A 10,554-nucleotide genomic window follows, 5' to 3' on the forward strand; every position below is an offset into this window, starting at 1 on the left:
TCACAGTTGAATTCTTAACCAAATTCCAAAAATAAAAACAACATTTTTGAAGCTATTTTTTTAGTTCTCAAATTTTGGCTTGGTTTTTAAGAATTGTGGATGAAATATGTTTAATTTTCAAAAACAAAAATAAAAACAAGGCCTGATTTGGTAACCATTTGATTTTTTGTTTTTATTTTTAAAATTTCACCTCAAAATTTCATAATTTGTTATATACTTTTCATCAGTAGTTTAAAAAATAAAGCCAAAATTTGAGAACAAAAAAAATAGCTCAAAAAAAGTTGTTTCTATTTTTGGAATTTGGTTAAGAATTCAACCATGGTACCTAAGAAAGATGCAAATCATTGTAAGAATTGTAGATGAGATAAGTTTAATTTTCAAAAACAAAAACAAAAAAGAAGGTCTGGTTTGGTAACCATTTGATTTTTTGTTTTTATTTTTGAAAATTTAGTCTACTTCATCCATGCTTCCTATCATGATTTGCATGTTTTTAAGTACGACGATTGAATTCTTAGCCAAATTCAAAAAATAAAAATAATTTTTTGAAAGTTATTTTTCTTGGTTCCCAAAATTTTGCTTGTTTTTTAAATTATTGGTGAAAAATAGATAACAAAAAAAATTTAGAAGTAGAAGTAATATGTATAAATTTAAATTTTTAAAAATAAAAATAGAAAATAAAATAGTTACGACGGATCCAAATGATTATTAAATGGGGTTTAATTTGCGCAAATTAGAAAAAATGCAAGAAAAAAAGGAGTTTTTTGAGGGGAAGTTCGTCGGTTTGCCTCTTCCCGCCTTTCGTCTGTCCAGAACTTCCCGTTCAGGCTCAGCTCCTCCTCCAAGGCAAGGCATCCGCCATAGCCATCCAGCAGTCAAGCTTCTGAACTCTACCTTTCCTTTCCAGTAGAATACTATAGAGACTGTAGCAAAGCATACAAAGACGGATGTGTGGAAGAGCCCGTTGTACTCTTCGAGCCGATGACATCCCCAGGGCCTGCCACCGCACCGGCGGCCGCGTCCGCACCCTCAACATGGACCGGTAACATCATTCACTTCTTTCGTATTTCGTTCTGCTAGACTGTATTTGAGTGTTCTGTCTCTATTCCATGTCTAGTGTCAATGGGAAGGTACTGAACTTACCGGGTTTGATGCTTTATTTATTTATTGTTATTTTTATTTAGTTTTCGTCCGCTGTTCAATGCCTCCCCGGGCTCGGATTTGCCGGTTGTTCGTCGAGACGATGAATCTGGTGACGGAGGGGTCGTCCTCCAATGCATGAAATGGGGGCTGATTCCTAGTTTTACTGAGAAATTCGAGAAACCTAATTACTTCAAGATGGTGAGTTTTCGTCTTTTGGCCTTTACCTGGACGTTGTGTAGAAATTTATTTTGAAATGATGGTTGCTGTTTTTGTTACCTGTGATTATGTAGGCTGTTGTGATTTTCGACTAAAGAGTTGATACTATCGTTCAAAATATTAACGACCTCACTCAAAAAAGATCTATTCTGTAGGTTTTACAATGTATCGTTGAGTTCTAAAATATTGTTCAAAACACTATCTACTTTGTGTGTGTGTATATATTAAGCTTTAGGTAAGCAATGATCTAATTGATATACAAAATTCACAAGAGCAAGGATCAGAAAGGATCAATAGAGTTGCATACATTGTCGGATTGCTTTATCTTCATGTGTTTTGTTACAATACTAGTACCATTTGCTCTTGCAAGTCCTAATAACACGTTGCTCTGTAGATTTGATGTAGTTGATTTAGTAGCAATTTTGTAGTTTTTTTTTTCCCTTTAAGTAATTCTTGACTTTTGCTTTAGAAAACAGTAGTTAACTAATGGTCTTTGTTTTTTGCACCTAACAAGGGAGGCTTTTTGTATCAAAAGTATCAAAAGGCTCCCCTGTGTTGTGGAAATTTTTTTTGGCCAATTGGGAACCCTTGTAATCCTTTGGCTTAAGATCTCTCTCCCCTCTTGTTATTTTAATCATCAATGAAATTTTTTTGTTGTTGTTCTTTTTTTTGTTGTTTTGTTTTTTGTTTTTTGAAAAAAAAAAGTCTTGTTCTTTGCAGTCATTGTAGCTTTGTCATGTCTGTATTACTATCCTTGTCCCTGGAGAATATCCATATGCACTATCATTGTTAGTTTCCCAATCTTGTTTGACCCAATGAGCAAGTTTCCCATACTTCTTATTGTTATTCTATATTTAAGTGGAGGCCCTTCCTTCCGTCTTGATAGTATAGATTGTGAGACCTATTTCTTCATAATTCAGTTCAGTTCAGTTTTGTTTTGTTTTGTTTTTGTTTTGTTTTGTTTTTATTTTATTTTTGTTTTTTTTCCTTTTCTTTTTTGAAATCCTTCAAATTTCAGTTAAGGCTGGAAATTCTATTTATTGAATATGAGACGAGGCTAAAGTGGCATTGGGTTTAGGAGCTAACAATGTCCTTGGGCCAAATGAAGTTATGGGGGAATTTGTGAAAAAGGCTTGAAATCATCAAAGGGGATATCTTAAAAGGCATTTGAAGAACTTTTTGAAAATAACAATATTACCTCTTATGTAAATGAGATGGACCTTCGCTTGATTTGTAAAGAGAAGTGGAGCTCAAAGGTTTTTGACTATCAACTCATTAGCACGCGCCTTTATAAATGGTAGCCAAGGTGAAGGTCCATGCCAAAAGATTGAAAAGAGTGCTTCACCATGCCATAGCTCAGAATCCTTCAACATAATTCATATATGATAGACAAATTTTAGACTCTATTTTGCGTGATCACAAGTTGGTGGATGAATATTAAACCAAGAAGTTGAGAGGATGGGTCATAAAATGGATCAGGACATTCTTCTTGAAGTGCTTTGTAGGAAAGGGTTTGGCATTAGTGTATTGTTTGGATTCCAGGTTTCCAAAAAGTTTGCACCCACCCCAAGGCCCATACTTTGGAAACAACAAGATTTTTCTTTATTAAGCTCACCCGGAGATTCGAATATGGAACCTTTGGGTAGTTGTTACTCAAGAGATCATGGGCCTTAACAATAGGGCCGCACCCAATGCGCTAATTTGAGGGTGTATCTATCTTAAAGACATCCTTTTAATATTTGTGAAAGTCAAGCTAAGATCAAAGTCTCAAGAAGTTTAAGGTAAGGTTATCCCCCTGCTCCTTTTCTTTTTAACTTTCTTGACAAAGAGATTGGTGAAGAGAGCCTCCAAGGCTCCATGCGAGGCAGACCATATTCATATAAATCATCTTTAGTTCATTGATGTCACGCTTCATTTTTCCATTGACGAGTCAACAAGCTCAACAACTTTTTTGAAGTGGACAAGTTGTTTGAGATACCTTTGGGCCTTAAATTAAAGTTTGCTAAGACCTTTATTGTTGCCTTACCAAGGCCCTTTAGGGTTGCCAAATCTGAATGCTTCTTGATCTAGTAGTACTGGTTTGAAGTTTTGAATGGGTGGAGCTTAACTCAAGTTCAGGAAAAATCTTTTTGATCTTGAAGTGGAGGAATGGGCCTCCCTAGCAAGCCTCCTTGCTCAATTGTGCTCCTAGAAATTAGTAAGATGCTAAAATTTGGACCCTCAAAGGAAGAGACGCCTTTATCATTAGATTGTTGGTGCCAAATCTTTCCGTTAAAAATTCTTTCCTCAACCACTCCTTTGTGGTTTAGTATGCTAAAGTGCCCAAAAAAGTGAAAGGATCTGTTGTGGTTCTTTGCTCTTGGAAGGCCAAATATGTGTTGCAAAATCCCAAAAAAAAAAAAAAAAATGAAGTCTAATTCCATCTATTCCCAACTTGATGTGTGATGTGCAGCAAGTTAGCCGAGGATCACCCATGTTTTCTCCATCTGCCCATGTGGTAGCTTTGTGTTGACACAATCTCTTTGTTATGTGATGTAACACACCAAGAGTTCAAGAGAAATAGACTGAATATTATTAAATGAAGGGGTTGGAAGCCTATATATACACAAAGAGATGACTGGCTAAACTAGTAACTTGGTTCAATGACCTGGACAGCCCGTTATACTCATAACTAACTTTACAACTAATGTTTACAAATAAAATTCCAGCATTAAAAATATATTAAAGGTGTAATATTCTAATTCTCTACATCATTATGGCTCTTGCCATGAATTGTTTTGTGAAATTGTTATAATTTTTGTTTCTTCTTGGTGCATTCTTTCTATTACTGTTTGTAATTATGATTTGTTGCAAATCTTTTTTTCAATTGGAGTACTTTTTGTAATCTCATGGCATGGTAGGGATATCTCTATCTTCCCTTTTATCTGGCTTTTGTTCTTTTATGAATGAAAAGTTTTGTTTCCATTAAAAGAAAAACCCTATATAAGTGCTTGATGTGGTGATTTTGGCATAGTGGTGGGTTTTTTTTTTTTTTTTTTTTTTTTTTTTTTTTTAAAAATTATTATTATTATTATTTTAAATATATTATACAAAATTAAAAAAAAAACTTTTGACATGCATTTATGCTCAACCATTGTGAAAAGTAATCTCTGTTTAAGCCAAGGGTTTACAAAATTAACATTTCCTATCAGCACGTTCAAAGCAGGGACAATAAGAAGAATATTTGACTTCGAAGGCTATTAAAAGGCCTTTGATGTGATATCCTTGTATTGTTGTTCAACACCATTGGAATATTTAGAGTGTTTAAAATTCTAATCTTATTGGCAGAGGCCATCGATATGAGAGAAATAGGAGGGGTTTTGAGATGAGTAGAGAGTTTTTGGGAGTTTCAGTCAATAAGGCAATAAAATAGAACAAGTAGAACATCCGATATAAATAGGATCTATAAATCTAACAACAATATCTTAAGAATATAAAATATGCCCCCCCATCCCCCAATAAGCTGTTGGTGGTGGCAGATAGGGTAAACAAGGGCTGCACACATGAAAGGTATAAATCTGCCGAGTATGAAATGCGGGTGAGGCTTGACAATGCATGCACACAGACTATGGGTGGGCCTTCAGAATGAGCTTGTGAGTGTGTGCATAGGTGATGGTGTGTGATGTGAGTGTTTCGGGCTCCTTCAAGGTTTGCCCGGATTTGAGTGGTGGCTGTAGTAGTTGGGGCAAGCTAGAGAGCATGCATGCATGTGCTCAAAGGAACTAGCCGGTGCAGGTTGGGGCAAAGTTCCAACGTGTGTTTAAGATATGTGTGTGCTAATTATTGAACTTAAAAAACTCGAGTGATAGAGAACAAAGTTGGGGTAGTGGGGGCCAACGTGTGTTTAAGGTATGTGTGCGCTAATGGGGCATAGACACATGTGGGTGAGGCTTGCGCTGTGAGCATGGAGGCTATAGTTGGGCTGTGGGCATGCACCTGTGGGTGTGCATATAGGTGATGGCACACAAGATGTTTGCTTTGTTCTCCTTTGAGGTTTGCATGGATTTGAGAGGTGGCATGATCATGTAAAATCCGTATTGGTTTTCTTGCTCTCGTTTCTTCATTTCAACGTTCCTTCCCTAAAAATTGCCTCCATTTCTCCTCATCCATTGCCTTCTCCCCTTTTTAGCCATCTCTGATTGTTCTAAGGGTTCTTATGCACCTTTGCACCTTATGATTCATGCTTTTGACTTCTGCCTACACTACAAGGAAGTTTTGGAACTTGAAGACAGAGATTGTAATTATTTGATACTTAATGATTTTGGTAAGTATTCTAATTGAGGAGGATGTGTGGTTATAGTATTATTTTGTCTTTAGTTTGTGGCTAAGGACGGACACCTTACCAAAATCCATGCTTCTCGGGTTTGTTTTAGGAATTTGTTTTATTTAAGATGAATATTTTATGATAAATAAACTATGAACACTAGCCAATCTGTGTTTACCTTATTATCTAGTATCTGTAATGTGCAGTTCAATGCTCGCTCAGAGTCCATACGTGAAAAGGCTTCTTTTCGCCGCCTAGTTCCTAAAAGAAGGTGCCTTGTGGCAGTGGAAGGGTATGTTTCTGGAGAACCTGGAACTTTTATATTTATATGAATGTCTGTGTGTTCATCATCTGTCTTTACTCTTGCACAAACACCCTTATAACCTCAGTTCTATGGTAGGTTCTATGAGTGGAAAAAGGACGGATCAAAAAAGCAGCCCTATTATATCCATTTTAAGGATGGGCGGCCACTTGTTCTTGCTGCTTTATATGACTGTTGGGAAAACCCAGAAGGTATGGTTCTTTTATGATCAAGCAAAAGATAACTTTGCCCTAATACTTTGTTTTCACTGTATCAATGATTTTTTTTGTTTCCTCAAAAAAAAAAAGTTTTTAATTTCTTGTACTAGTTTTAGTCTGCATATCCTTTTTTTTTGAACTTCTGGCTGGATATTGACACTAATTTATTTTAGTTTTCTTCACTATCTGGTAATTCAGATATCTGGATTTGATACCTGATATCATTGACCAGATATTGAATGTACTTTACTTCCTAGAAGACCTATAATGTTCTTGATCGATTGATGGATTGATTCATTATTGTTTTTGCAGGTGAATTACTTTACACTTTTACCATTCTTACAACTTCAGCATCTCCAGCTTTGTTGTGGTTGCACGGTCAGTCATCTTTTCTTATTGCTGTTTTAGCTCACGTTTACAGCTGGATTTCAACATCGATAAGACGTGATGGAACTTATTGTCAATCTCTGATGTGGTTGCAATAATTTCTATTTGCTAATTGAAAAGATTATAGTATTAATTCCAAATTGTACAGGGGTGAAATTAAGCTGAGGGGTGGTTTGAGGATTATAAAAAATTCCTACTAGCCTTGATAAAAAACAGAAGAGTGTTAGGACGTATGTGATAGATTTAAGTATCCTCTGAGAAGCAATCATTAGAAGTACATCTATTTCTATATTTCCAAACATCCCATAAAATAGTAGCCATTTTATTTCTCTGTAAGCTTGTGACATCATATGAAAGGAAGATGAATTTGACAAATAAAATACTAGGAGCCGCTTACTTGAAGTTAGTGTCAAATGATATACCAAAAACTCTCCCAAATTCTTGGGTAAAGGGGCAATATATGAATAAATATTCTATGTTCTCTCCTTTTTGAAAATGTCACACATATAGGCTAAGCCACGCTTCTTTGGAGCATATAATTTGTTTAGGTAAGAAACGGATGTCCATTGATATTAAAAGAAGTGAATACGATATCCACCCAATCAAGCCAAGACTTTTAAAAATTATTCCCGATTGGCACTAATCGATAAAATAATAAATTATAGATGAGGGAGAATTTGATTATTTAGTGGCTGATGAGTGATCTGTTTAGATAGGATGCCTGTAATTTTGGGTGACAAAGAACGGATGGATATGTGGTTGAATGATTCTTCATCGTCCAAGTATGATACTGTCCTTAAACCATATGAGGCTCCTGATTTGGTAAGAACTTTTTGAAAGGAAAACAGTGACTTATGTTAATAATTAATTAATGTTTAAAATGTAAATGTTAGGTATGGTACCCTGTAACTCCATCCATGGGCAAGCCTTCATTTGATGGGCCAGACTGCATCAAGGAGGTATCTCATCTCTCCTGTTTTTTTGACTTGATTTGTAGCTTTTCTATCCTAGTCAAAGTCAAAAAAGTCATAGCATGTTGCTGGATAAAATTTGAGTTACATTACTCTCGTAGATTCAGTGATGATTTAGTTCCTTCCTCCAATAACAATTTATCTGCGATCTATTTTTGTTTATTCACGTTTCTCGCCTCCAGTGGAACACTTCAGCAAGTTTGTTTGTTTGTTCTTCTAAATTTTATTTTGTTTTCTGGTTTATCATGATTGATGATCGTATATATTATCTGTATAGAAATGTACTTTCGTGGTTATTGAAGTAGTAGATATAATACATAGATCAAAGCTCATTTTAGTGCTTCTTTTCGGGCTTTTGCAAGAAATTATTTGTGCAATGATGTGATTTCTTCTTGTTCTTGATATTAGATAAAATATTAGTGCGCCAAAGTGATGATTGAGTTTGTTGATAGGGAATGTTCCTGCCCTGTTGTGAATGTGACGAATGTTGTATAGTTGATACATGAATGGAATTCGTTTGAGAGACAATCTTTGGGCCAAAAACAAAAAGTTCTACAGAATGGTCAAATAGCATTATTTTGTCTTCAATTCTGTTTTGGAATAAGATGAAAATGACTGGAGTTTATATTATTCGTATACCAATCTGTTTGTTTAGACTTTGAACCTGTCTTCTTCTTCTGGTGAAGTGACACTTGAAATTTGCTTTATCAATAATGAAAATAACTAGGATCTCACTTTGAAGTTTTCACTGTAGGTTTACAAATTCACAATGATGATGTGGAATGGGTATTAAAACTTTGGCCTTAAGGTCATCAATATTTTTTGTCATTATCGGACCAAAATATGGAACAATTATGTTCATTTTCTACATTTAGAGTTTAATATATAGGCATATATTAAAGACAGAATTTTAATGCTTGCACTCTTCTTTGTCTGGTGTGCAAGTTTGACTTTTCTGTTGCATTTTCTCTTCCACCCTTTTATATATAGGCATAAATGAAACTCCTAAACTAAAAATAGTAAAATTACACCTAAGGATAAAGACTAATAAGCTCGTACATTTACACATACTAGAACATCTTTAGCTACTGAGCTGTGCTGAAATTGGTCACCTATATCATTTATTAGAAAGAAACTGGCAATTTATTTAACGAGCTTTCATATCTGTCAAATGAACACGACAGTCTCAAATATCTTCTGTTTTTTTTCTTTTTCTTTTCTTTTATCTTTTGGGAAATTTGAATAGTAACTTCATCTTCTAAAATATTTTCAAGCATATATTTTTGTAGAAGTTATTATGATTTTAGTTTTCTTTAAAAATATTTGTGAACGTAGCATTTATCAATATGCTTCTATTTCAAGTGATAGTCATAGTCCTCGTTGATTTACAAGAACGGTTAACCTCGTATAGATCAACAAGTAACATTGTTATGTCTTCTTGTGTAGATACAGCTAAAGAATGATGGAAGCAACCTCATCTCCAAATTTTTCTATGCAAAAGAAATTAAAAAGGAACATTCAGACTCACAAGAGAAAACTTCCTGTAACACATATGTGAAGCCTGAGGCATCGCCAAGTCTAGAAGAACACAAAACAGATGTAAATCTTAGAGCTTCATCCGAAGAATCAAAGGATTGTCTTGCAAAGTGTTCATCTGAGACTGCACCAACATGTCAAATAAAACGGGACCGTGAAGACATCTCATCCGTGTCGAAAAGCGGCGTGGATGACTACAGCAAGGTAGGCAGCAGTCCAAAGAAAAGGAAGAAAGGAAACCTGAAGGCTGGTAATGACAACCAATCAACCCTCTTTTCGTACTTTGGGAGGAAATAGATAGGCCTTACGACCCAAAACGAAAAATATTGTCCAGACAGGTATTTGTTAGTCTGCCACTTCTCATGTTTATATATATGTCGTTTAGTCTTTATCTTGCTGTGTTAGATGCTACTGAGGTACGTGGAAGGTCTTTTTTTTTTTTTGTTGAACATTTTGATTGTGTTAAATGCAGTGTTTTCTTGTTGTATGAAGGCAGGCTAATGTAGCTTATAAGGGAAAATTTGATTATGGTCGATCCTTCCGCTGTCCACTAAACTGAACTCTTTCTTATAGGTTTGTAACAGTTTTCCTCTTGCAAAAAAGCATTATGTTATGGTTCATTTGTTACTGGTTTTGCATACTTTTATGTAGGGAAATTACCTTTTTAGTCTCTAATGGTTGGCCGTTGGTTTCAGTTTCTTTCCTTAGCTTAAAAGTTTCAATTTCGTCCATATAGTTATTATCATCATTAGATGGAAAGTGCTTTTTTACCTGTCCGTGGCCGGGCATGTACAATTATTCCGTCATATCTAGTCACTTTCTACCATGTTAGAAAGAAAGAAATCATGAATATATCTTACATATTTTGAGAATCTTAATAAAAAAGTTAAAATGTCATTATGTGATTGTAATTTGAGATTCATTTCATTTTAATCTGAACTTTCTAGGGGACGGGTGAGTATCAAATATTGAAAAATGAGAAATTTTCACAAATAGAAAAAAATGTCAAACTATTTACAAAAATAATGAAAAAAGAAAAAATATTGAGACATTATAAACTTCTATTAGTGCTTATCACACAGTATCAATGGTAGATTTTTCTATCAATTTCTATCATTGATAGACAAGTTCAATCGACCTTTATTAGTTTCTATCAAAGAAGATTAAATTTTGCTAATTTGTATAAATAATTTTTCTTATCTTTTGAAAATCTTCCTTGAAAAATTGACTCGATTGACTCAAACCAATCGAACTAAAGTTGATTAGTTGGGGCCAATTTTGCACATAACAAAATTGCTTGTCGATCGGGTAGGGAGCATAGTGCAGGCTCAAATAGACCACTTTCTGATTGTAAAAACTGAGTACTTTTGTATCTGAAACCACTTTCATCTTCCATCGGTGCATGTATTTGTGATCGGTTTTGGTTTTCTTAACAAAACAATGTGAAGTTGTAAGACTGCCCTAAGAACTGTGTTGAAATAT

At 34.7% G+C, this 10,554-nt stretch overlaps 1 protein-coding gene across 2 annotated transcripts; it reads left to right on the forward strand.

Moving 5' to 3' along the window:
• The first annotated feature begins 751 nt into the window (after positions 1-751).
• LOC120085059 (abasic site processing protein YoqW) lies at positions 752-9,692 on the forward strand. 2 transcript variants are annotated; one of them, XM_039040901.1, is made up of 8 exons: positions 752-1,039; positions 1,182-1,338; positions 5,866-5,951; positions 6,060-6,172; positions 6,491-6,556; positions 7,278-7,387; positions 7,459-7,524; positions 8,983-9,692. In XM_039040901.1, exons 1-8 carry the CDS (start codon positions 945-947, stop codon positions 9,367-9,369), a joined length of 1,080 nt encoding a protein of 359 aa, XP_038896829.1. In that variant the 5' UTR covers positions 752-944; the 3' UTR covers positions 9,370-9,692. The 2 variants fall into 2 exon arrangements, with proteins under 2 accessions (XP_038896829.1, XP_038896830.1); XM_039040902.1 differs by having other exon boundaries at positions 8,989-9,692.
• The last annotated feature ends 862 nt before the right edge of the window (positions 9,693-10,554 follow it).

The sequence above is a fragment of the Benincasa hispida genome, chromosome 9, assembly GCF_009727055.1.
Source record: "Benincasa hispida cultivar B227 chromosome 9, ASM972705v1, whole genome shotgun sequence".
In the NCBI taxonomy this organism is placed as follows: Eukaryota; Viridiplantae; Streptophyta; class Magnoliopsida; order Cucurbitales; family Cucurbitaceae; genus Benincasa; species Benincasa hispida.

Bases quoted from the DNA above. Each gene is read 5' to 3' on its own strand.
- LOC120085059 (XM_039040901.1), top strand. From the start codon at position 945: ATGTGTGGAAGAGCCCGTTGTACTCTTCGAGCCGATGACATCCCCAGG. The intron at 6,173-6,490 runs GTATGGTTCTTT...TTGTTTTTGCAG, and splicing joins CTGTTGGGAAAACCCAGAAG to GTGAATTACTTTACACTTTT. The intron at 6,557-7,277 runs GTCAGTCATCTT...TGATCTGTTTAG, and splicing joins AGCTTTGTTGTGGTTGCACG to ATAGGATGCCTGTAATTTTG.